Here is a 26782-nt window from a genome sequence, read left to right on the forward strand (position 1 = left end):
TGACGGACCAGTATCCCAGTGTTATACAGTGTCAGATCCGTTCCCACCGGTCCCGTACCCCAATTCTCAATTGGATTGAGGTCTGGACTCAGAATTGGCCACTCCAGGACCTTAACTTTGTTGGTGTTTAGCCATTCCTGTGTAACTTTGGCTTTACGCTTGGGGGGGTCATTGTCTTGCTGGAAAATAAATCTCCCAAGTCCCAGTTCTCTTGCGGACTGCATCAGGTTTTCTTCCCGGATCTCCCTGAATTTTGCTGCATTCATTTCACCCTCTACCTTCACAAGCCTTCCAGGGCCTGCTGCAGTGAAGCATCCCCACAGCGTGATGCACCCACCACCGTGCTTCACGGTAGGGACGGTGTGATTTTGATGATGTGTGGAGTTCGGCTTACACCAAACTTAGCATTTAGTCTGACAGCCAAAAAGCTCAACTATGGTTTCTTCAGACAGTAGAACCTTTCCGTTGACTTCAGAGTCTCCCACATGCCTTCTGTCAAACTCTAGCTGAGATCTCATGTGACTTTTTTCCAGCAGTGGCTTTCTCTTTGCCACTCTCCCATGAAGCTGTGACTGGTGAAGCACCCCCAGTCTCTCCCATCTCAGCCACCGAAGCTTGTAACTCCTCCTGAGTTGTCATCGGTCTCTCGGTGGCCTCCCTCACTAGTCCCCTTCTCGCACGGTCACTCAGTTTTTGAGGGCAGCCTGCTCTAGGCAGATTTACAGCTGAGCCATAATCTTTCCATTTCTCAATGATTGACTTAACTGTACTCCAAGGGATATTCAGTGACTTGGAAATGTTCTTGTATCCATCTCCTGTCTCGTGCTTTTCAATAACCTTTTCACTGAGTTGCTTGGAGTGTTCTTTTGTCTTCACGGTGTAGTTTTTGCCAGGATACTGACTCACCAGCAGTTGGACCTTCTAGACAAAGGTGTATTTTCACTACAATCAATTGAAACACGTCGACTGCACACAGGTCTCCAAAAACAGATCTCCATTTAACTAATTATGTGAATTCTAAAACCAATTGGTTACACCAGTGACGATTTGGTGTGTCATATTGGGGGGGGGGGGTGGATACTTATGCAATCAATTATTTGTGTTTTATATCTGAAATTAATTTAGATCACTTTGTTGAGATCTGCTTTCACTTTGACACGAAAGAGTAATTTCTGCTGATCGGTGCTAAGCCAAATTAAATCTGTTGCAATTCAACATTGTAAAACAATATAACATGAAAACTTTCAATAGGGATGAATACTTTTTATAGGCACTGTATACATGTAACTGTTTGGTATGTTTCCTGGCATTATTTGAATAGTGGCTATCCGATTGGTTGACTCTTACCTACAAATTGGCCTGCCATCTTCAGTCTTTGCTGCTTCTTGCCTTACCATTCCTCTGCTTCTCTCCGTTTCCAATTCTCTTTCTTCTATTAGTGTTTAATGAAAACTGTCCTAACGCAAGCTTTATGTTTCTTGACTTCCGAAGCAATCTTGAATTAAAAACACTGGAATCCATCCCACGTCACGTGCTAGCTCTGATGAAGGGTCCAGATCTGGCTTGTTGGCGTTTTTGTTATGGTTGCTACTCAACCTGAGACATTAGAACTTTGTCGGACTTCCGACATCTGCAGTTCGTTTCAATCCCATCTTAATCACATGGCTGATCCCCGTGATTGAGGACGGATTCAGTGCAGGTGCAGTAGTGTGGCGGTTAGTGTAACGATCTACAGTACGAGTGACCCGGGTTCAATTTCCGCCACTGCCCGGAAGGAGTTTTTGTATGTTGTCCCTGTGACCGCGTGGGTTTCCTCTGGGTGCTCTGGTTTCCTCAGGTTGTGTTGGTCGTTGAATCAATCGGCACATTGCATGTCACTGGTGACAAATTGTTTGAGCCCCGACACCATCTCATATCTCCTCTAGATAGTTACAAACTCGCCATATACAAGTTCACTGACGACACCTCTGTTGTGGGCCGAATCAAAAAGTGGGGGGGGGGCGGGGGTGGAATGATTTATCAGCAAACAGGAGGAAGATTGGAAATCTGGCTGAGAGATGTCATAACAACCATCTTCTCACTCAATGTCAGCAAGACCAAGGAGCTGACTGTGGACTTCAGGAGAGGGAAACCAGAGGTTCACGAGCCAGTCCTCATCGGAGGATCAGAGGTGGAGAGGGTCAGTGACTTTAAACTCCTGGGTGTCACGATCTCAGAGGACCTGTCCTGGACCCAGCAGCACCTCTATTTTCTCAGGAGTTTGCAGAGATTCGGCATATCATCAAAAAGTCTGAGAAACCCCTATAGATGTGTAGTGGAGAATATATTGACTGGTTGCATCATGGCCTGGTAGGGCTTTGAACAGAAAATCCTACACAAAATAGTGTATTCTGCCCAGTATATCATGGGTAAAGCCCTCCCAACCATTGAGTACATCTACATGAAACGCTGTCGCAGGAAAGCAGCGTCCATCGTCAGGGACCCCCACCACCCAGGCCATGCTCTCTTCTCACTGCTGCCATCAGGTAGAAGGTACAGGAGCCTCAGGACTCGCACCACCAGGTTCAAGAAAAGTTACTACCCCTCTGAAAATAAAATTTACTTTGAATTTTGATCACATGAGAGAACATACCAGCCAGCTCATAGCAAAAGGCCACAGTATTCTTGGGAGAGAGCTCAAATTTACTTGTAAACAAACCTCGCCCCCAGGTTAATCCATAAATTAATTTATTGCATCGATGTCTGACACAATACAAAATAAGAACAGATACATAATACAGATGAAATCCTGCCCGACAACAGCAGATTTAGTGTCAACGAAACGTGTTTATCCGGTTTCATAATTCCAGTGTTCCATAGTTCGTAACCAAAACAATACTGGCAAGCCCGAGGAAATTTCTAGTCTTACAGAACAAATATTGACAGCTTGAAATTCAGAGAGCTAGACACACAAGTTGAGACTGATAGAATCTGCTTTTCCCCTTGGCAGCAGTTTGCAAGTTTGGCGTATGGTTAGGTGGCGTGGTTTTAACCGGGACTACTGTGTTCCCTTTGATTTGTCCCACGGCAGATTAGTTCTCACTGTAAATGCAGACCAGTCCCCAGATTTACAGTGACGGACCAGTATCCCAGTGTTATACAGTGTCAGACCCGTTCCCACCGGTCCCGTACCCCGGTGTTATACAGTGACAGACCCATCCCCACCGGTACCGTACCCCGGTGTTACACAGTGATAGACCCATCCCCACCGGTACTGTACCCCGGTGTTACACCGTGACAGACCCATCCCCACCGGTACCGTACCCCGGTGTTATACAGTGACAGACCCATCCCCACCGGTACCGTACCCCGGTGTTACACAGTGATAGACGCGCCCACCAGTACCGTACTCCAGTGTTATACAGTGACAGACCCGTCCCCACCGGTACCGTACCCCGGTGTTACACAGTGACAGACCCGTCCCCACCGGTACCGTACCCCGGTGTTACACAGTGACAGACCCGTCCCCACCGGTACCGTACCCCGGTGTTACACAGTGATAGACCCGTACCCCGGTGTTACACAGCGACAGACCCGTCACAGGGACAGGAGTTTCGGTCCCCTGCTGATACAAGTTTAACGCCCCCGAAAAGCCTCAAGGTCTCTTTCCCCCACGGGAGGCCACTCCCGACTCTGCCAGTCGATACCCATCCTACGCGCCGAGTCTCGAGAGTCTCTCAGCCGCTGAGGAAGTGCGCGGTGGGCGGGGGGGTCGATCAGCACCGGCGTGGCGACTCGGGGTACTTCTGCTTCAGCTCCTGCTTGAACTGGCGGAAGAGGACACGGTTGTGGCGGTTCTCGTTGTCCTTCTGAGGGTGGAACTCGCCGGCGACCTTGAACCCTTTGTGGATGAGGAAGGCGTTGTCGAGGACCGCGAAGGAGTACCCGGCCACGTGGAGCTCACAGGCCTGCGCAGGAGAATAACGGTTTAGAAATGAACAAAACTCACAGTAAATTATCAACGTACTTTATGAGGTAGACCTGCTCGTTAAGGCAAATATCTAATCAGCGACTCAGTGCGTAAAAGCGTGCCGACATGGCCAAGAGGCTCAGGATCGAACACTGGAATGGGGAAGAAATGCATTTCCTTGTTAGAATGAGGGGGTGACCTAACTGAACCTATCGAATGGTGAAAGGCCTCGGTAGAGAGGATGTGGAGAGGATGTTTCCTATAGTGGGGGAGTCTAGGACCAGAGGACACAGATAGGGTGGATGTGGAGAGGATGTTTCCTGTAGTGGGGGAGTCTAGGACCAGAGGACACAGATAGCGTGGATTTGGAGAGGATTTTTCCTATAGTGGGGAGTCTAGGACCAGAGGACACAGATAGAGTGGATGTGGAGAGGATGTTTCCTATAGTGGGGGAGTCTAGGACCAGAGGACACAGATAGACTGGATGTGGAGAGGATGTTTCCTATAGTGGGGGAGCCTGGGACCAGAGGACACAGATAGAGTGGATGTGGAGAGGATGTTTCCTATAGTGGGGGAGTCTGGGACCAGAGGACACAGATAGAGTGGATGTGGAGAGGATGTTTCCTATAGTGGGGGAGCCTGGGACCAGAGGACACAGATAGAGTGGATGTGGAGAGGATGTTTCCTATAGTGGGGGAGTCTGGGACCAGAGGACACAGATAGAGTGGATATGGAGAGGATGTTTCCCATAGTGGGGGAGTGTAGAACCAGAGGACACAGCCTCAGGGCGTCCTTTTAGAACGGCGATGAGAAGGAACTCGTTGCCACAGGCAGATGTGGCGGTCAAGTCTTTGTGAATATTTGGACCATAAGACATAGGAGAAGAATGAGGCCATTTGGCCCATCGAGTCTGCTCCACCATTCAATCAGGTCTGATTCTCCCCCTCACTCAGCCCCACCTCCCGGCCTTCTCCCCGTAACCTTTGATGCCATGTCAATCAAGAACCTCTCAATCCCTGCCTTAAATAAGCCCAACGACCTGGCCTCCACAGCTGCCTGTGGTAACAAATCCCTCAAATTCACCACCCTCTGGCTGAAGGAATTTCTCTGCGTCTCTGTTTTAAATGGATGCCCCTCTAACCTGAGGCTGTGCCCTCTTGTCCTAGATTCCCCCACCACAGGAGACATCCTTTCCACATTACTCTTCTAGGCCTTTCAACATTTGAAAGGTTTCAATGAGATCCCCCTTTGTCCTTCTAAATCCTAGCGAGTACAGACCCAGAGCCATCAAATGTTCCACGTATGATAACCCTTTCATTCCCGGAATCATCCTTGTGAACCTCCTCTGGACCCTCTCAAATGCCAGCACATCTTTTCTTAGATAAGGGGCACAAAACTGTTCACGATACTCAGGGTGAGGCCTAACCGGTGCCTTATAAAGCCTCAGCATCACATCCCAGCTCTTGTTGCATTTCCCTCCTCATCAATTACTCTACCTGCAAGTTAACCTTCAGGATGTTCTGCACAAGGACTCCTACGTCAGAGGATGATAGATACTAGATTAGTCATATAACCATATAACAATTACAGCACGGAAACAGGCCATCTCGGTGCCGAACGCTTACTCTCACCTAGTCCCACCAACCGGCACTCAGCCCATAACTCTCCATTCCTTTCCTGTCTATATACCTATCCAATTTTTTTTAAATGACAATATCAAACCTGCCTCGACCACTTCTACTGGAAGCTCGTTCCACCCAGCCACCACTCTCTGAGTGAAGAAGTTCCCCCTCGTGTTACCCTTAAACTTTTGCCCCCCAACTCTCAACTCATGTCCTCTTGTTTGAATCTCCCCTACTCTCAATGGAAAAAGCCTATCCACCTCAACTCTATCTATCTCCTTCATAATTTTAGATACCTCTATCAAGCCCCCCCTCAACCTTCTATGCTCCAAAGAATAAAGACCTAACTTGTTCAACCTTTCCCTGTAACTTAGGTGCTGAAACCCAGGTAACATTCTAGTAAATCTCCTCTGTACTCTCTCTATTTTGTTGACATCTTTCCTATAATTCGGTGACCAGAACTGTACACAATACTCCAAATTTGGCCTCACCAATGCCTCGTACAATTTTAACGTTACGTCCCAACTCCTGTACTCAATGCTCTGATTTATAAAGGCCAGCATACCAAAAGCTTTCTTCACCACCCTATCCACATGAGATTCCACCTTCAGGGAACCATGCACCATTATTCCTAGTCGGGGCATGGAGAGATACGGGGAGAAAGCAAAGAGGGAAATTAAATCAGCCATGATGGAGTAGAGTTGATGGGCCTAATTCTCCTCCTATATCTTATAGTTTAGGTCTAAGTGACTTTGACCGTGGAACGATTGCTGGTGGTAGATCACACAGAAACTTCTGATCCCCTGGGATTTTCATGCACAACCGTCTCCAGAGTGTTACACACGCCAGCAGAACGCTACAGGAACTCGGCAGGTCAGGCAGCATCCACGGAAATGATTGAAGCCAGGCTGGTGGGAACGGTCAGCGGCTGGAGAAGAAGGAATCTGATAGGAGAGGAGAGTGGACCGTGGGAGAAAGGGGAGGGTGAGGTGAGAGGCGGCAAGAGTGGGGAATAGAAGACGGGAGGGGTTTTATTTTTAACCGGAAGGAGAAATCGATGCAGGCTGGAGGCTACCCGGACGGAATAAAAGGCGTTGCTAAATGCTTAGATCCTCTGGAGTTGGCACAAGATCCTCTAGATTTTACCGAATCCCTACAGCGGAGCCTGAAGACACACACTCCATGTCTGAGGAACTGTTTCCTCCCTCCAACACCCTCCCGCCTCAATGAACCCATGAAGATCTACCCCCGCGGTCTCTTCTCGGCACAGCCTATTTACTTTTAAATTGGTAGCAATTCTTCTTTCATATCTTGGGCATTGTACTGGTGCCACAGAACAACAAATTCAAGTCAGCGACATAAACCCGGTTCTGACAGAGACCCTCTGGTCTGAACCGTTGACCGACTCTTCCCCCCCCTCCCCCCCCCCCCCCCAAGAGGCTTTTGAGTCTCTCCAACATTTTACACCTGTCGAGGAGAGGCAGTTCATCCATCCTGACCAGGTTACCTGACCTCTGGAGCCACAAGTGCTCGGGACAAGATAGAACTTCCATAGATGCCACCTGGCCCACCAATTATCTGCCCCAGTGGCTCCCATCTCCCTGCTCTTGTGCTCTGCGCTCTCGATTGATTAAGGCAAACACCCCTTGAGACAGAGGAGCAGAATTAGGCCATTCGGCCCATCGAGTCTGCTCCAACACTTACCCATTGCCGATCCTTTTCCCTGTCAGTCCCAGTCTCCTGCCTCTCCCCTCCTCGTAACCTTGGGGCATGGGAGTTCAGAGTTCAATTCCAGTGTCCAGAAAACAGGTTTGTACGCCTCTTCCCACGCGCGCACGCGGGAAGCCCCAGCTCCCTCCCGCGGTCAGTAGGTTAATTGGTCATTGTGAATTGTCCAGCGATTAGGCCAGGGTGGGAGGCGTGTTCTGCCTCTAAATGTACAACATACTCCCAGGCTGGTCTAACCAGGGTTCGGGGGTGACATCAGAGCTCTTGAACTCAATCCCCCGACTGACAAAGGCCAACGCACCAGGCATCAACTTCAGAACCCAATTCAATTAGGTAACACACTAGGTGACCATGTAGAATTGTCACCCATGCCCCAGTCAGCGTTGTACAGAACAGAAAAAGGCCCTTTGGCCCAACTCAGCAATGCCAGCCATCCAAGTTAGTCCCTTACCCTCATTTGACACGTTTCCTATCCACGTAACAGTTCAAGTGCTGTTTTTTAATAAGTTATTACTGAGCCCGTCTACCACATTCTCTGAGGTTTCATCTCATACTGACCACACTCGGGGTGAAGAATTTGCCCCTCAGCTCCCTTTTAAAACTCTTTTGTTGCCTTCAGAGGTGCTCGGTCCACGGTGAGCCCAGAGTGTTTGTATCTGCCAGCCCTACACCCTCTACACACCCCTCTCCTCACCCCAATCCCACCCACACACCCACCCTCTCCTCACCCATCCCACCCACACACCCACCCTCTAAACACCCCTCTCCTCACCCCAATTCCCTTCACACACAACCCGTCCCACCCTTCCTCCCAGCCAAAAGCCCAAATCCTTCTCACCCCCACCACACCTACACCTCTCCAGCACTCCCTCCTACAGGCACACCCTCAGTCCCCACCCTCCCACAGGGGTACCCTCGCCTCCTCCCCACCCTCTCACAGGGACACCCTCACCTCTCTCCCACAGGGGCAGCCTCACCTCCCACCCACCATCCCTCAGGGGCACCCTCAGCCCCCACCCTCCCCCAGGGGCACCCTCACCTCCTTCGCATCCTCCCTCAGGGGCATCCTCACCTCCCACCCACCATCCCTCAGGGACACCCTCCCCCTCTCTCCCTCAGGGGCACCCTCACCTCCCACCCACCATCCCTCAGGGGCACCCTCACCTCCCTCCCACAGGGGCACCCTCACCTCCACCCCTCCCTCTATCAGGGGCACCCTCAACCACCCACCATCCCTCAGGGGCACCCTCACCTCCCACCCACCATCCCTCAGGGGCACCCTCACCTCCACCCCACCCTCTCACAGGGGCACCCTCACCCTCTCTCCCTCAGGGGCACCCTCACCCTCACTCCCTCAGGGGCACCCTCACCTCCACCCCACCCTCTATCAGGGACACCCTCACCTCCCTCCCCCAGGGGCACCCTCACCTCCACCCCTCCCTCTCACAGGGGCACCCTCACCCTCTCTGCCACAGGGGCAGCCTCCCCACCCTCACCCAGCGGCCCACTGACCTGGCTGATGCGGTTGAAGCCGTACTGCTCGAACCGCTCGTCGTAGGGCGGCACCGAGCGGGGCCCCAGGTAGAAGGGCTCCCAGGGGTCGCTCCAGGCCAGCGTGTAGGCGACGCCGAGGCCGGGCCCGGCCGCCAGGTTGATCCAGCGGCTGTAGTTGGTCGGGGCGTGGCAGCGCGGGCAGAGCTCGCCGTAGAAGGGCCGCACCTCGCCCACCTGGTACAGGCGCTGCAGCTCGGCCTTGTCGGCCGGGACCCGGCGGCTGCGGCGCATCTCCAGGGCGGGCAGCACGTAGACGGTGGGCCCGGGCCCGGGCTCGGGGCCGGCGGCCGACAGCAGCTCCAGCAGCCGGCGGTGGAGGCCGCCGCTCGGCAGCATGTCCACGTCGATCACGGCCACGTAGCGGGAGGGCAGGGCCCGGCGGGCGGCGTTGCGCAGCAGGTTGCCCGGGTACGAGGCGTTGGGCAGCCCGTAGTTGGCGAAGCGGCGCCGCAGCCGCAGCACCGGGCGCAGGGCCCGCCGGCACGGCGGCGGCAGCTCGGGCTCCAGGTCCAACTCGAGGTCGGGGTCCCAGGCCTGCCCCTCCTCCTGCTCCGCCTCCCCCGGGGGGAAGGCGGCCGGCACCCGAGCCGGGGTGACCAGGGTGAAGGCCACCAGCTCCCGCACCCCCGGGCAGTGCAGGCCGAGGAGGTGGAGGGCCCGCAGGGCCTCGGGCAGGTCGGCGGCCGTGGCGAACAGGGCCAGCGAGAGCGGGGCCCGCCAGCGGCTCACCAGGCCGGGCAGGTGGTGCAGGTTGTTGGCCGAGCAGTGGGTGGCGAGCCCGAGGACGTGGCCGGGCCTGGGCCGCCGGCTCAGCACCGGGGCCCGGCTGACGTCCGGGTACAGGCGGTAGCGGCCCGACGGGTCGGGCTGGCCGCCGCCCTCCAGCGCCCGGCTCAGCTCCCGGCGCCGCCGCTCCGGCTCCGGGTCGGGCAGGCCGTGCGAGGGGGAGCCGCCGCCGCCGCCGCCTCGCCGCCTCCCCCGGCCCTGCAGCCCCGGCAGCAGCGACAGGTAGAGCAGCTGCAGCCCGGCCACCAGCAGCAGGCCGCCCAGCACGGCCCGGAAGGGCGAGCAGCGCAGCGGGCGAGCCGGCCGCATCCCCACCCCAGCCCGCAGCGCCGGCACCTTCAACCGAGGCTCCGTCTGCTCACGGGACGGGGCTTCACCATCCCGCATCCTTCACCGGCACTTCCAGCACACACACACACACACACACACCCCAAAAAGAGCTCAAAATAGGATAAAAACCGCAATGATTTTATATTTAAAAATATCAATGCAAAAGCTGTAAACTTACTCAGCTCCAGCCCCCCCCCCCCTTAGTATCCAGGGCATCTTCAAGGACGGGTGCCCCCCAGAGCCATCAAACACTCTTCATAAACCTTCCAATCCTGGAATTATTTTCCCCGAACCTCCTCTGAACCCCCTCCCGCTCATCCTCTCTGAGATAGGGGGGGGGGTCCCAAAGCTGCTCACAATACTCCCCAAATGTGGTGCTTGGTATAAAGTCTCGGAGCCCTCTTCCAGAGGGCTAGGATATATAACGTTACATCCTTTGCTGTAATGTTCCAGCAAAATGAATTCAGCTTGAGGACCCCATCACCCAGGACTTGTCCTCTTCTCATCACCAACATCAGGTACAGGAGCCTGAAGACACACGCTCAACGATTCAGGAACAGCTTCTTCCCCTCTGCCATCAGGGAGGAGGTACAGGAGCCTGAAGACACACACTCAATGATTCAGGAACAGCTTCTTCCCCTCTGCCATCAGGGAGGAGGTACAGGAGCCTGAAGACACACACTCAACGATTCAGGAACAGCTTCTTCCCCTCTGCCATCAGGGAGGAGGTACAGGAGCCTGAAGACACACACTCAACGATTCTGGAACAGCTTCTTCCCCTCTGCCATCAGGGAGGGGGTACAGGAGCCTGAAGACACACGCTCAACGATTCAGGAACAGTTTCTTCCCCTCTGCCATCAGGGAGGAGGTACAGGAGCCTGAAGACACACGCTCAACGATTCAGGAACAGCTTCTTCCCCTCTGCCAGCCGATTTCTGAACGGACATTGAACCCATGAACACTACCTCACTACTTTTTAATTTTTTAAAAATTTCTGCACTACTTATGTAACCATAGAACACCCCAGCACAGTACAGGCCCTTCAGCCCTCCATGTTGTGCCGACCCATATAATCCTTTTAAAAAAAGTACTAAACCCACACTACCCCATAACCCTCCATTTTTCTTTCATCCGTGTGCCTGTCCAGGAGGCTCTTAAATACCGCTAATGTTTTAGCCTCCACCACCATCCCTGGCAAGTCATTCCAGGCACTCACAACCCTCTGTGTAAAAAACTTACCCCTGATGTCTCCCCTAAACTTCCTTCCCTTAATTTTGTACATATGCCCTCTGGTGTTTGCTATTGGTGCCCCGGGAAACAGGTACTGACTATCCACCCTATCTATGCCTCTCATAATCTTGTAGACCTCTATCAAGTCCCCTCTCATCCTTCTACGCTCCAAAGAGAAAAGTCCCAGCTCTGCTAACCTTGCTTCATATGACTTGTTCTCCAAACCAGGCAACATCCTGGTAAATCTGCTCTGCACCCTCTCCATAGCTTCCACATCCTTCCTGTAATGAGGTGACCAGAAATGAACACAATACTCTTAAGTGCGGTCTCACCAGAGATTTGTAGAGTTGCGACATGAGCTCTCTACTCTTGAGCTCAAATTTAATTTAAATATTTATCCGAAGTTCTACCTACATCACTATGCATTGCATTGTACAGTTGCGGCAAAGACAACAACGTTTCACTACATACACCGATGATACCGATTCTGATAGCTTACGTGCACAGATTGATTGTCTGCCCATAGAGTGACGCTGGGCACAGGAGTGTCTGTACATGAGGTGACCCTGACAGGAAATGATGGAGTAGTGGTGGCTGGGGGTGTGGAGCGGTGGTTAGTTGGCAGGGGTGCTGGTCAGCCTCGCCGCCCGGGGAAAGGAACTTTCTGAGTCTGGTGGTCCTGGTCCCTCCCTGACAGGAGCAGGGATGACCATTCGATATAGGAGCAGAATGAGGCCGTTTGGCCCATCGAGTCTGCTCCGCCATTTCATCATGGCTGACCCATTTTCTGCCCTGACCGATCCAGATTTTATCAACCTCTGCTTTAAATATACCCAATGACTCAGCCTCCACAGAAGCCTGTGGCAATGAATTCCACAGATTCACCACCCTCTGGCTAAAGAAATTCCTCCTCATCTCTGTTCTAATAGGACATCCATGTAAGAACATGATAAATAGGAGCAGGCCATCCGGCCCATCGAGCCTGATCTGTCCATAAACTCAGCTCCATCTACCTGCCTTTTCCCCATAACCCTTAATTCCCCTACTATGTAAAAATCTATCCAACTGTATCTTAAATATATTTAGTGAAGAAGCCTCAACTGCTTCCCCGGGCAGAGAATTCCACAGATTCACCACCCTCTGGGAAATACAGTTTCTCCTCATCTCCGTCCTAAATCTTCTCCCCGTGAATCTCGAGGCGATGTCCCCTCGTTCTAGTCTCACCTACCAATGGAAACAACTTTCCTACTTCTATCTCATCTATCCCTTTCAAAATTATGTATGTTTCTGTAAGATCCCCTCATTCTTCTGAATTCCAGAGAGTACAGTCCCAGGCGACTCAATCTCTCCTAATAGGTTAACCCCTTCATCTCTGGAATCAACCTGGTGAACCTCCTCTGCACCGCCTCCAAAGCCAGTATATCCTTCCTGGAGTACGGAAACCAGAACTGCACGCAGTACTCCAGGTGCGGCCTCACCAGTACCCTGCTCTTGAATTCAATCCCTCTTTCTTTTTGCTGCGTTGGAGGTTCACGGCAGGAAGAGTTTTTCTTCCTTCTGTCGTCTGCGTGAAATGATGGACTGTCGGGGACTTTGAGACTTTTTTTTTTACCGTGCCCACGGTCTGCTCTTATCAAATTACGGTATTGCTTTGCACTGTTGTAACTGAATGTTATAATTACCGGTATGTGGTTTTTGTCAGTTAGTCTTGGTCTGTCTTGTGTTTTTGTGATATCATACTGGAGGAATACTGTATCATTTCTTAATGCATGCATTACTAAATGACAATAAACAAGGACTGAGTGTCCTCATAATCTAATCTCTAGCAATGAAGGCCAACATTCCATTTGCTTTCTTAATAACCTGTTGTACCTGTAAGGCAACTTTTTGCGATTAATGAACAAGCACTCCCAAGTCCCTCTGCACAACAGCGTGCGGCAATCTTTCACCATCTAAATAATAATCTGCTCTTCTATTATTCCTTCCAAAGTGGATGATCTCACATTTACCAACGTTGTATTCCATCTGCCAGACCTCGGCCCACTCACTTAACCTGTCCATATCCCTCTGCAGAATCTCCACATCCTCTGTACAATTTGCTTTTCCACTCAGTTTAGTGTCATTAACAAATTTTGCTACGCTACGCTCAGTCCCCTCTTCCAAATCATCAATGTAAACGGTAAACAGCTGCGGGCCCAGCACCAACCCCTACGGCACCCCACTCACCACTGATTACCAACCAGAGAAACACCCATTTATACCAACTCTCTGCCTTCCGTTGCTTAACCAATCCACCATCCATGCCAATACACTTCCTCGGACTCCATACATCTGTATCTTATTTATAAATCTCTTGTGCGGCACCTTATCAAACGCCTTCTGAAAATCCAAGTATACGACGTCCACCTGTTCCCCTCTATCCACTGCACTCATTATGTCCTCAAAGAACTCCAGTAAGTTTTTCAAACAAGACCTGCCCTTTCTGAATCCATGCTGCATCTGTCTAATGGAACCACTCCTTTCTAAATGTTTCGCTATTTCTTCCTTAATGACAGCTTCAAGCATTTTCCTGACTACAGATGTTAAGCTAACTGGCCTACAGTTGCCCATCTTTTGCCTACATCCTTTTTTAAAAAGTGGCGTGACATTTGCTGTCTTCCAATCCGCCGGGACCTGCCCAGAGTCTGGTAAATGACTACAAACGCGTCTACTATCACCTCCGCCAATTCCCTCAGCACCCTGGGGTGCATCCCATATATTCTTAGTCTGTGTCCTCTGGTCTTAGACTCTCCCACCATAGAGAACATCCTCTCCACATCCACTTAATCGAGGCCTTCCCCCATTTGAGAAATTTCAATGAGGTCACCCCTCATTCTTCTGAATTCCAGTGAGTACAGGCCCAGAGCCATCGAACACTCTTCATCTGACAAGCCATTCAATCCTGGAATCATTTTCATGAACCTCCTTTGAGCCCTCTCCAGTTTCAGCACATTCCTTAGATAAGGGACCCAAAACTGCTCACAATACTCCAAGTGAGGCCTCACCAGTGCTTTATAAAGTCTCAACATTACAGCCTTGCTTTTATATTCTAGTCCTCTTGAAATGAATGTGGGTTGGGTGTGACTCTTTGTGATGTTACTGGCTCTTTTCTGTACTTCCGTCCTTTCCGGTGCTGGTGATGCACTGGGCAGGCCTGACTGTCCATTGTAGACCCTTCTTGTCCATTCCACTGGGCAGTCTTGACTACCCTTTGTTGACCCTGTCCATTCCATTCCACTGGGCAGTCTTGACTACCCATTGTTGACCCTTCCTGTCCGTTCCACTGGGCAGTCTTGACCACCCATTGTAGACCCTTCCTGTCCGTTCCACTGGGCAGTCTTGACTACCCTTTGTTGACCCTGTCCATTCCATTCCACTGGGCAGTCTTGACTACCCGTTGTGGACCCTTCCTGTCCACTCCACTGGGCAGTCTTGACTACCCATTGTGGACCCTTCCTGTCCGTTCCACTGGGCAGTCTTGACTACCCGTTGTTGACCCTTCCTGTCCGTTCCACTGGGCAGTCTTGACTACCCTTTGTTGACCCTGTCCATTCCATTCCACTGGGCAGTTTTGACTACCCGTTGTGGACCCTTCCTGTCCGTTCCACTGGGCAGTTTCCGTACCAGGCAGAGACGCAGCTTGTTAGGACGCTCTCTGCTGCGCATTTCTAGGAGGATGTTAGTATAGATTTACGGCGTCCGTCTCTCTCAGAAAGTGGAGGCGTCGGTGAGCTTTTCCGACTGTGTTGTGGGACCGTGCGGTGAACCGATCGGCAGCTCTTCCTCGCCCCGACCACCTTGACCTCGCACCTCATTATCGATGATCTTACCTCTTCGTTCTCTCTGTAGCCGTTGCACTTTACTCTGCAGTCTGTCATTTTTCTCTTTTGTACTAGTGATGATTTCACCTGCGTGAACGGCCTTGCAAGAGAAGTTCTAGACTACGTGACAATAAGCCGACTCCAGATCCAAATTCTTACCCCTCAGCCATCAGGCTCCCGAACCAGAGGGGATAACTTCATTCACCCCGACACTGAAATGTTCCCACTACCAATGGGAGCAGGTGGTGGATGGTCTATGAGCAGCCGGTGCACGTCACGAGTCCTGACTGACCCCAGAGTGTTGATAATGGCTGGGGTCGCTCGTCTTGTGGGCACACCGCCCAGAAGCCGGCGATGGCAAACCACTTCCGGAGAAAAATCTGTCAAGAGCAATCATGGCCGTGGAAAGACCGTGGTCGCCCACGTCATGCGGCACGGCACATAATGATGATGTCATACGACGCGGCACATGATGATGATGAAATACTTCTTTCTGTATTTGCACACTTGTTGTCTTCTCCACTCCGGTTGTTCGTCTGACTTGTCCTGTGTGTTTTCTTCATTGAATCTCTCGTCTTTCTTTGTATCTACTGTGAATGCCCACAAGTGAATGAATCTCGGGGCAGCATATGGTGACATTTTTGAACTCTGACGGTAATTTTACTTTGAACATTGACTTTTCACAAGTAGAACATAAACACTATTTTTTTAATAATGGCTAACACGAGAGGGCACAGTTTTAAGGTGCTGGGGGGTAGGTACAGAGGAGATGTCGGGGGTAAGTTTTTTCACTCAGAGAGTGGTGAGTGCGTGGAATTGGCTGCCGGCGACGGTGGTGGAGGCGGATACGATAGGGTCTTTTAAGAGACTTTTAGATAGGTACATGGAGCTTAGAAAAATAGAGGGCTATGGGTAATTGTGGGTAATTTCTAAAGTAAGGACATGTTCAGCACAGCATCGTGGGCCGAAGGGCCTGTAAGTTTTCTGTGCTTCTATAACATAATTAGAACACACAAAACGCTGGAAGGTTTGAGACCAAATGAAGGGTCTCGGCCCAAAACATCGACCGTTTATTCCCCCTCCTTAAATGTTGCCTGATCTGCTGAGTTCAGGGTCAGGGCTATGAGGCAAGCTGCAATGAAAGTGGTCACGGTGTTGCTAAACTGTAGTGATTAGGATCAGCACAATTGGATTGCTGAAGGACTGGTGTGTGTTACCTCAACTTCCCGTTGTATAATGAAATCTGAGAAATAGTGCTTGTGTGTGTGAGAGAGAGAGAGAGGGAGAGAGCGAGGGGGAGAGGACGGGGGGGGGTGAGAGGTAGAGAGAGGGAGAGAGCGAGGGGGAGAGGACGGGGGGGGTGAGAGGTAGAGAGAGGAGAGCGAGGGGGAGAGGACGGGGGGGGGTGAGAGGTAGAGAGAGGAGAGCGAGGGGGAGAGGACGGGGGGGGTGAGAGGTAGAGAGAGGAGAGCGAGGGGGAGAGGACGGGGGGGGTGAGAGGTAGAGAGAGGGAGAGAGCGAGGGGGAGAGGACGGGGGGGGTGAGAGGTAGAGAGAGGAGAGCGAGGGGGAGAGGACGGGGGGGGGTGAGAGGTAGAGAGAGGGAGAGAGCGAGGGGGAGAGGACGGGGGGGGTGAGAGGTAGAGAGAGGAGAGCGAGGGGGAGAGGACGGGGGGGGGTGAGAGGTAGAGAGAGGAGAGCGAGGGGGAGAGGACGGGGGGGGGTGAGAGAGAGAGAGGGAGAGAGCGAGGGGGAGAGGACGGGGGGGGGTGAGAGAGAGAGAGGGAGAGAGCGAGGGGGAGAGGACGGGGGGGGGTGAGAGGTAGAGAGAGGAGAGCGAGGGGGAGAGGACGGGGGGGTGTGAGAGGTAGAGAGAGGAGAGCGAGGGGGAGAGGACGGGGGGGGTGAGAGGTAGAGAGAGGGAGAGAGCGAGGGGGAGAGGACGGGGGGGGGTGAGAGGTAGAGAGAGGAGAGCGAGGGGGAGAGGACGGGGGGGGGTGAGAGGTAGAGAGAGGAGAGCGAGGGGGAGAGGACGGGGGGGGTGAGAGGTAGAGAGAGGAGAGCGAGGGGGAGAGGACGGGGGGGGGGTGAGAGGTAGAGAGAGGAGAGCGAGGGGGAGAGGACGGGGGGGGTGAGAGGTAGAGAGAGGAGAGCGAGGGGGAGAGGACGGGGGGGGGTGAGAGGTAGAGAGAGGAGAGCGAGGGGGAGAGGACGGGGGGGGTGAGAGGTAGAGAGAGGAGAGCGAGGGGGAGAGGACGGGGGGGTGAGAGGTAGAGAGAGGAGAGCGAGGGGGAGAGGACGGGGGGGTGAGAGGTAGAGAGAGGAGAGCGAGGGGGAGAGGACGGGGGGGGGGTGAGAGGTAGAAAGAGGAGAGCGAGGGGGAGAGTGTGCAATGTGCAATCATAGTCATTTATAGTAATTTATAATAAATAGAACAGTCAGTGTAACATAGAAATACATTCAGACCAGGGTGAGTTAATCAGTCTGATGGCCTGGTGGAAGAAGCTGTCCCGGAGCCTGCTGGTCCTGGCTTTTATGCTGCGGTACCGTTTCCCAGATGGTAGCAGCTGGAACAGTTTGTGGTCGGGGTGACTCAGGTCCCCAATGATCCTTCGGGCCCTTTTTACACACCTGTCTCTGTAAATGTCCTGAATAGTGGGGAGTTCCCAACTACAGATGCGCTGGGCTGTCCGCACCACTCTCTGCAGAGTCCTGCGATTGAGGGAGGTACAGTTCCCGTACCAGGCAGTGATGCAGCCAGTCAGGATGCTCTCAATTGTCCCTCTGTAGAAAGTCCTTAGGATTTGGGGGCCCATACCAAACTTCCTCAACCGTCTGAGGTGAAAGAGGCGCTGTTGTGCCTTTTTCACCACGCAACCGGTATGTACAGACCACGTGAGATCCTCGGTGATGTGTATGCTGAGGAACTTAAAGCTGTTTACCCTCTCAACCCCAGATCCACTGATGTCAATAGGGGTTAGCCTGTCTCCATTCCTCCTGTAGTCCACAACCAGCACCTTTGCTTTTGTGACATTGAGGTTGTTTTCTTGACACCGCTGTGTCAGGGTGATGAATTCATCCCTGTAGGCCACCTCGTTATCGTTTGAGATAAGGCCAATCAATGTAGCGTAGCCAATGATACAGCACCTCAAACTCACGAGTGTGGCAGGGCTGGAGGTTATCATCCCTAGACTTAGACAGCTGAGGGAACCAGGGGGTTTCATGGATAAATTGTAATTATCGAATTGTCCTGTTGTTACCTTTCTGGTGGAAAGTGTATCGACTGGCTGCATTACAGTCTGGTATCGGAGCACCAATGCCTTTGAATGGAAAGTCCTACAAAAGGTTCAGCCCAGTCCATCACGGGTGAAGCCCTCCCCACCGTTGAGCACATCTACATGAAACGCTGTCGTAGGAAAGCAGCGTCCATTGTCAGTAACGAATCCACTCCTCATCGTTCTTTCTCCAGTCCTGCCGAAAGGTCTCGGCCTGAAACGTCGACTGTTTACTCTTTTCCACGGATGCTGCCTGGCCTGCTGAGTTCCTCCGGCATTTTGTGTGTGTTGCTCTGGATTTCCAGCGTCTGCAGATCTTCTCTTGTTTGTGATCCAACAGCAGAGATCCCCACCACCCAGGCTGTGCTCTCTTCTCGCTGCTGCCATCAGGAAGGAGGTACAGGAGCCTCAGGACTCACACAGCCAGGTTCAGGTACAGTTACTACCCCTCAACCATCAGGAAGGAGGTACAGGAGCCTCAGGACTCACACAGCCAGATTCAGGAACAGTTACTACCCCTCAACCATCAGGAAGGAGGTACAGGAGCCTCAGGACTCACACCGCCAGGTTCAGGAACAGTTACTACCCCTCAACCATCAGGCTCCTGAACAAAAGGAGATAACTTCACTCATCCATTGAGATGTTCCCACAACCAATGATCTCACTTTAAGGACTCTTTATCTCATGTTCTCGTTATTTATTGCTATTTATTTATATTTGCATTTGCCAAGTTTGTTGTCCTCTGCCGTCCTGTTTACAGTGACGATCCTATAGATTTTCTGAGGGTGCCTGCAGGAAAGGGTGAACTTTGAACTTTGACCTTTAGTGTGTAAAAATGTCATGTAATATTGGGTGGAGTAGGCCTCTTCCAAGAGTTCCTCGAGTGTGGTTCTTGTGGTGCTTGTGGTGCTGAGTGAGGACTTCTGTATCACCAGCTTCAGTGTCAATCGCAGCAGGCCCTATTCCCAGTAGCAATGAGTCAGAATACAGGAAGACGGCAGGGAGCTGAGTAACACGGGATGGAGCAGACAGCCTTTTCCTTCAGGAAACAGGGAGGGAGTGAACACGTTGCTGTCCACATCACTGGTGTTCAGGCCAAGACATTCACGTCCCTAAGAATGCAAGTCACCAGCAGCCCGTCCTGGTCCAAGCGTGGCCAAAATACCTCACCAGTGACTCTACATCCTCCTGAGGCTAGAATAGTCCCGCGTGTCCCCTGTCGACCCTCGCCAATTTTTAACGACCACCACGGAGGCAAGGTCGCTGGGTATATTTAAAGCAGAGGTCGATAGATCCCTGGTTGGCCAGGGCCTGAAGGGAGACGGGGAGAAGGCAAGAGATTGGAAAGGAGAGGGAAATTAGATCAGCCATGATGAAATGGAGGAGCAGACTCTCGAAGGGCCGAACGGCCTCATTCCGCTCCAACGGCTTATGGTCTTAAAAGCATTTTGTCTGGAGGCATCCCGACTTGGTATGGCAATAAATAACAAGAATGAAATAACAGGATAAAAGAGTCATTAAATGAGTGTAGTTACAAACCTTTTGTTCAAGAGCCTGATGGTTGAGGGGTAGTAACTGTTCCTGAACCTGGTGGTGCGAGTCCTGAGGCTCCTGTACCTTCTTCCTAATGGTTGAAGGGTAGTAACTGTCCCTGAACCTGGTGGTGTGAGTCCTGAGGCTCCTGTACCTTCTTCCTAATGGTTGAAGGGTAGTAACTGTTCCTGAACCTGGTGGTGCGAGTCCTGAGGCTCCTGTACCTCCTTCCTGATGGTTGAGGGGTAGTAACTGTCCCTGAACCTGGGGGTGTGAGTCCTGAGGCTCCTGTACCTCCTTCCTGATGGTTGAGGGGTAGTAACTGTCCCTGAACCTGGTGGTGAGAGTCCTGAGGCTCCTGTACCTTCTACCTGATGGTTGAGGGGTAGTAACTGTCCCTGAACCTGGTGGTATGAGTCCTGAGGCTCCTGTACCTCCTTCCTGATGGTTGAGGGGTGATAACTGTTCCTGAACCTGGTGGTGTGAGTCCTGAGGCTCCTGTACCTCCTTCCTGATGGTTGAGGGGTAGTAACTGTCCCTGAACCTGGTGGTGTGAGTCCTGAGGCTCCTGTACCTCCTTCCTGATGGTTGAGGGGTAGTAACTGTTCCTAAACTTGGTGGTGCGAGTCCTGAGGCTCCTGTACCTTCTACCTGATGGCAGCAGTGAGAAGAGAGCACGGCCTGGGTGGTGGGGATCTCTGATGATGGATGCTGCTTTCCTGCGACAGTGTTTCATGTAGATGTGCTCAGTGGTGGGGGGGAGGGAACTGGGCCAAATCCAGTTTTCGTGGAAAGTACTTTTCCTGGGATTTTCCACTCACAGGCATTGGTGTTCCCATACCAGGATGTGATGCAGCCAGTCAACACATTTTCCACCTCACATCTGTGGAAATTTGCCGAGGTCCTAACCCACTCAACCTTTCCCTATAGACACACGTGGATAGGAATGCATACAGACATAAATAGATAGATACATAGATAAAGAGATAGGGGATAGGTAAGTAGAAGTTAGATACATAGAAGGTAGACACATAGGAGATAAATACTAGATAGGTAGAACATACATAGAGAGAAGTTAGATACTTAGAGAGAGAGATAGAAATAAAAGCCGTTTCCCCTCGGGTCCCATTTACATCTTTCTCACTTTAAATCCATGTTCTCTAGTTTCTTTCCGGGGGAGGGGGGGCGGTGGCAGGGTGGGTGGAGGGATGACAACATTCACCCTGTCTGTGCGAGTATCCCTCATATTGGATACCCCTTTATTACGTCACCCACCCCCCCCCCTCCCCAGCTCCTACACTCCAGAGGCACCGACGAGAGGGACCTACCGACTAGGTCCCACTAGTGTAGGAGACTGTTCTTTTTTCTCCCCTTAAATAAAATCAGAATCGGGTTTAAACTTCTCGTTTCGCGGCTGCGGAAACAGGTGCAGAACGAGGTCATTTGGCCCATCGAGTCTAACCCCACCATTTCGTCATGGCTGATCCATTTTCCCTCTCAGCCCCCGATCTCCCCGCATCCCTTCGTGCCCTGACCGATGAAGAATCTGTCGGCCTCTGCCTTAAATATAGATAAAGATTTGTCCTTCACAGCCACCTGTGGCAATGAGTTTCACAGAAATTCCTCCTCCTCTCCATTCTAAACGGACGACCCTCTGGTCTTATTGTAATTTATGTAAATTAATTTATATAAGTAGTCCAAATAACCTCGGGCAACGAGACGGTTAGTGAATGTTGGAAACTGTTAACCGTTTCATTTGAAACAGTCTTGAGCGCTTAATTTTTGCAAGGGGGGGTTTTTAAATCCCTGTTCGAAGAATCGATGAAATTCTAGCCTTCTCCCCATCCCGCTGTGCGATATCTTGAAAGGGTTTCGAAGCAGGGTTCGAACAACAACCCCTCACAAGCCCGCAAGTCCAAGGGGCGGGTTGAATAGGTCAGGACTTCAATCCCTGAAACGCAGGAGGGCGGAGGGTTAATGAGAGCAGAGGCTCTCTCCACTGAGGTCGGGTGGGACGGCAACCAGGGCTCATGGGTGCGGGGGCGATGTGATAGCGGTATACAACATTATGGGGGATTATTGCAAAATCAGGCTCCCCCCCCCCCCCCCAGACCGGGTAAAACTGGCATTAAAGGTCATAGATTGAGGGTGAAAGGTGAAAATATTTAGTGGGGGAGTTCCTTCACTCAGAGGCTGGTGAGAGTGCGGTCTGAGTGCAACATTTAAAGGGAGTTTGCAAGACGACGGTGACAGGAGGTGGACGGGATGCTGGGGTCCGGCTGGGATCAGGGTCTAGAAACGGACTAGATGGGCCGAAAGGCGAAATATGTGTGGGGGGGTATCTTCACTCAGAGGCTGGTGAGAGTGCGGTCTGAGTGCAACATTTAAAGGGAGTTTGCAAGACTACAGTGACAGGAGGTGGACGGGATGCTGGGGTCCGGCTGGGATCAGGGTCTAGAAACGGACCAGATGGGCCGAAAGGCGAAATATGTTGGGGGGGTGGTATCTTCACTCAGAGGCTGGTGAGAGTGCGGTCTGAGTGCAACATTTAAAGGGAGTTTGCAAGACAGGAGGTGGACGGGATGCTGGGGTCCGGCTGGGATCAGGGTCTAGAAACGGACTAGATGGGCCGAAAGGCGAAATATGTGTGGGGGGGTATCTTCACTCAGAGGCTGGTGAGAGTGCGGTCTGAGTGCAACATTTAAAGGGAGTTTGCAAGACAGGAGGTGGACGGGATGCTGGGGTCCGGCTGGGATCAGGGTCTAGAAACGGACCAGATGGGCCGAAAGGCGAAATATGTGGGGGGGGGTGGTATCTTCACTCAGAGGCTGGTGAGAGTGCGGTCTGAGTGCAACATTTAAAGGGAGTTTGCAAGACGACAGTGACAGGAGGTGGACGGGATGCTGGGGTCCGGCTGGGATCAGGGTCTAGAAACGGACCAGATGGGCCGAAAGGCCGGCTCCTGCGCCGCGTTTAAGTAAATCCATCCACCGGGGGTGGGTGGTGGGGGGGTACTTGAGCGAACGTTTTCAATGGCCGCCTATCTGCCCGCGGTGCGCGCGCGCGCGCGGGGGGCGGGGCGGGGCGGGGCGGAACGTCGCGACGGCAGCGGCGCATCCGGGCCGCCGCCGTGACGTCGGCGGGTGACGGCGCGCACGTTCATGGAACGCGGAGCCGGGGAGCTGGTGCGTGTGCGACGAGGTGGCCGAGTGGTTAAGGCGATGGACTGCTAATCCATTGTGCTCTGCACGCGTGGGTTCGAATCCCATCCTCGTCGGTGGCTTTATTATTACCCCCCGGGGCTCCTTTCAGACACTTTTTCCCCCCCCCGCTTTAAAAACTTACAATGATGCCTAAATTAAACGTGGGTTACATTAAATTAAACCGCAATTTAATAAATCTAATTCTAAATTAACAGGGGAAAGACTCCGCCTTGCGCACTTTATGCAGTCTAGTCTAGTGTCTAGTCGTTTTATTTTTTTGTTTCGCGTAGTTCGGTGTAGTTTTTGTCTTATTTCATGTTAGAACCATGGTCCTGAAAAACGTTGTCTCGTTTTTACTGCGTTCTGTACCAGCAGTCGAAATGACATTAAAAAAAGGTGACTCGACTTCTAAAACTCCAAGATAAACATTTAACCTTTAAAACAACAACATTTGCCGGTGGACATCGAAGCTGATTCTGAATAATAATTAACAACCACCGCCACCTTTCTTCGTGTTTGCACTTTTACTGGATAATGTATTTGATACAACTTCTCCTCTGATTTGTATTTGTCTTTATATACATATTTTTAAATCAATAAAACAAGATTAAAAATTAATGAACGAATGAACTACAGAACCCTCTCACTCAATGCCCGCAAGACCGGAGGAGCGGGTTGCTAACTTCAGGAGAAATTTCGTGAGCCAGTCAGCATCGGGGGTGGGGGGTAGGGGAGAGAGTCAGCAACTTTAATTTCCTCATTTTGAGGAATTTGCTGTAGGCCCAGCATATGATTGACGTTATAAATGAGGCAGGGCAGAAGTTTCCTCTGCTGCAGCATGTTGTCTAGAACTTTGACAAAAAAGTATGTACAGGAGCGAGTACCGCCTGGTAGGGAAACACTAATACTCTTGAATCCGGTTCAGCATTTGATAAGGTTCCCCACGCAAGGCTTATTGAGAAAGTAAGGAGGCATGGGATCCAAGGGGACATTGCTTTGTGGATCCAGAACTGGCTTGCCCACAGAAGGCAAAGAGTGGTTGTAGACGGGTCATATTCTGCATGGAGATCAGTAACTAGTGCTATTCTGCAGTGATCTGTTCTGGGACCCCTTACTCTTCCTGATTTTTTATAAATGACCTGGATGAGGAAGTGGAGGGATGGGTTAGTAAATTTGCTGATGACACAAAGGTTGGGGGTGTTGTGGATAGTGTGGAGGGCTGTCAGAGGTTACAGCAGGACATCGATAGGATGCAAAATGGGGCTGAGAAGTGGCAGATGGAGTTCCACTCAGATAAGTGTGAGGTGGTTCATTTTGGTAGGTCAAATATGATGGCAGAATATAGTATTAATGGTAAGACTCTTGGGACTGTGGAGGATCAGAGGGATCTTGGGGTCCGAGTCCATAGGACACTCAAAGCAGCTGCGCAGGTTGAGTCTGTGGTTAAGAAGGCATGTGGTGTATTGGCCTTCATCAATCATGGAATTGAGTTTAGAAACCGAGAGGTAATGTTGCAGCTATATATGATTTTAATTAGACCCCACTTGGCGTACTGTGCTCATTTCTGGTCACCTCACTACAGGAAGGATGTGGATGCTATGGAGAGAGTGCAGAGGAGATTTACAAGGATGTTGCCTGGATTGGAGGGCATACCTAATGAGAATAGGTTAAGTGAATTTGGCCTTTTCTCCTTGGAGCGACGGAGGATGAGAGGTGACCTGATAGAGGTGTACAAGATGATGAGAGGCATTGATTGTGTGGATAGTCAGGGGCTTTTTCCCCAGGGCTGAAATGGTTGCCACAAGAGGACACAGGTTTAAGGTGCTGGGGAGTAGGTACAGAGGAGATGTCAGGGGTAAGTTTTTTACTCAGAGAGTGGTGAGTGTGTGGAATGGGCTGCCGGCGACGGTGGTGGAGGCGGAAACGATAGGGTCTTTTAAGAGACTTTTGGATAGATACATGGAGCTTAGTAAAATAGAGGCCTATGGACTAGGGAAATTCTAAGCAGTCACTAGAGAAGTTTAGAGAAGCATCCGATATTGAGGCTGCTGTGTGCTGTTAATGGCCCAAGAGCTAATGGAAAACAAAGGTGCGATTGTTGACTTAGCGAAGTTTGCTTTCAAGTTCGATCCGTTGATACTTGTCGGCTGGCTGCACATAGATTATCTGTGATGTTTCACCGCCAGTACGGAGTTATCAGTACTTCCGTCACAAGAGCAATTGCCTGTTTCAACAACAGCAGGAAGACCTCAGGAGCAGATAGGTTAACCCTTTCGGGGTCAAGCCGTGCAGACTCGGCAATCTCACAGTCGACGGCCGAGTGTGTCGCCCGGGGATTCGTTTCCCTGCACAGGAAAGCACCGAATTTGTGGAAAATACCCCACGCGGACAAACAATCAGCTTGCAAAAGAAGACAATCTGTGCAAGCACATATTGACAAACTGGCTCTCCGCTCCACCTTGACAAGTAGAAGTGTGAAAAAGTCTTAGGCACATATAAGACCATAAGATATGGGAGCAGTAGGCCATTCAGCCCATCGAGTCTGCTCCACCATTCAATCATGGGCCGATCCAATTCTTCCAGTCATCCCCACTCCCCTGCCTCCTCCCCAGACCCTTTGATGCCCCGGCTAATCGAGAACCTATCTATCTCTGCCTTAAATACACCCAATGACTTGGTCTCCACAGCCACTCATGGCAACAAATTTCACAGATTTACCACCCTCTGACTGAAGTAATTTCTCCGCATTTCTGCTCTAAATGGACGCCCTTCAATCCTGCAGTCGTGCCCTCTTGTCCTAGACTCCCCAACCATGGGAAATAACTGCCATTTCTAATCTGCTCAGGCCTTTTAACATTCAGGATATATTTAGCTAGGGTGCCTAAGACTTTGGCACAGTACTGCAGTAATTTTTCGCACTGTACTGCTGCAGCAAATAATACAAATTTCATGGCATATGTGAGTGGTGATGAACCTGATCCTGATGTGGGTCTCTATTGCAGACTGAGAGTGGGAAGGGGGCAGGGAGAGGGGAATCGTGGTCAGGGAGGGGGAAGCACCAGAGAGACATTCTGTAATGATCGATAAGCCAATTGTTTGGAATCAAATCACCTTGCCTGGTGTCTCAGGGCTGGGTGTGTCTGTACCTGCCCCCAGCACTCCTTCTCTGCCACCTGTCCCACACCATTCCCAACGTCCTTTGCTCCCGCCGGGTTTACAAACTCATTTGTTACTCCGTTACCTACATAGGTTGCGGAATTAGTTCGGAGTTGAGGTGAGTGAAGTTACCCGCGCCGGTGCAGGAGCCTGATGGTTGAGGGGTGATAACTGCTCCTGAAGCTGGTTGTGTCGGGCCCAAGGCTCCTGAACTGCCTGCCCCATGGTAATATATCCCTTAAAAACAACAGCAAGCCGTGCACCTGGCTGCTGTTTATCGATGACAGCTCAGCATCCAGCACCGTCATCTCCTCAGTGGCATCAGAGAGGAGCACAGAAACAGGCCCTTTGGCCCATCTAGTCTGTGTCAAACTGTTACTCTTCTTTGTCCCATGGGCACGCACCTGGCAGGGAGAGGGAGGGAGAGGAGAGAACTCTTAGGCTTCGTTTAGACCATTTGAGGAGTAGACATTTTATCTCGGCCTAGTTCTTCAGCTTCACTTAGACTGTTTAGGGAGTAGGGTTTTTCTCGGCCTAGTTCTTAGGCTTTGTTTTGA

The 26782-nt window shown here is 51.6% G+C and overlaps 1 protein-coding gene and 1 non-coding gene across 2 annotated transcripts; one reads left to right on the forward strand and one right to left on the reverse strand.

Annotated features, from left to right (window-relative positions):
• Positions 1 to 2710: 2710 nt before the first annotated feature.
• On the reverse strand, positions 2711 to 10019 carry b4gat1 (beta-1,4-glucuronyltransferase 1). Its single transcript, XM_073031453.1, has 2 exons — positions 8812 to 10019; positions 2711 to 3947 (listed from the first exon to the last, which is right to left on the reverse strand). Exons 1-2 carry the CDS (start codon positions 9946 to 9948, stop codon positions 3756 to 3758), a joined length of 1329 nt encoding a protein of 442 aa, XP_072887554.1. The 5' UTR covers positions 9949 to 10019; the 3' UTR covers positions 2711 to 3755.
• A 13042-nt stretch (positions 10020 to 23061) lies between these two features.
• On the forward strand, positions 23062 to 23143 carry trnas-gcu (transfer RNA serine (anticodon GCU)). Its single transcript has one exon. It is a non-coding gene; the product is annotated as a tRNA-Ser (tRNA).
• Positions 23144 to 26782: the final 3639 nt, after the last annotated feature.

Source organism: Hemitrygon akajei, chromosome 28 (genome assembly GCF_048418815.1).
Source record: "Hemitrygon akajei chromosome 28, sHemAka1.3, whole genome shotgun sequence".
NCBI lineage: Eukaryota > Metazoa > Chordata > Chondrichthyes > Myliobatiformes > Dasyatidae > Hemitrygon > Hemitrygon akajei.

Coding starts and splice junctions, on each gene's coding strand:
- b4gat1 (XM_073031453.1), bottom strand. CDS start 9,948: ATGCGGCCGGCTCGCCCGCTGCGCTGCTCGCCCTTCCGGGCCGTGCTG. Junction 3,948..8,811: donor GCTTCAACCGCATCAGCCAG/GTCAGTGGGCCG, acceptor TCTCCTGCGCAG/GCCTGTGAGCTCCACGTGGC.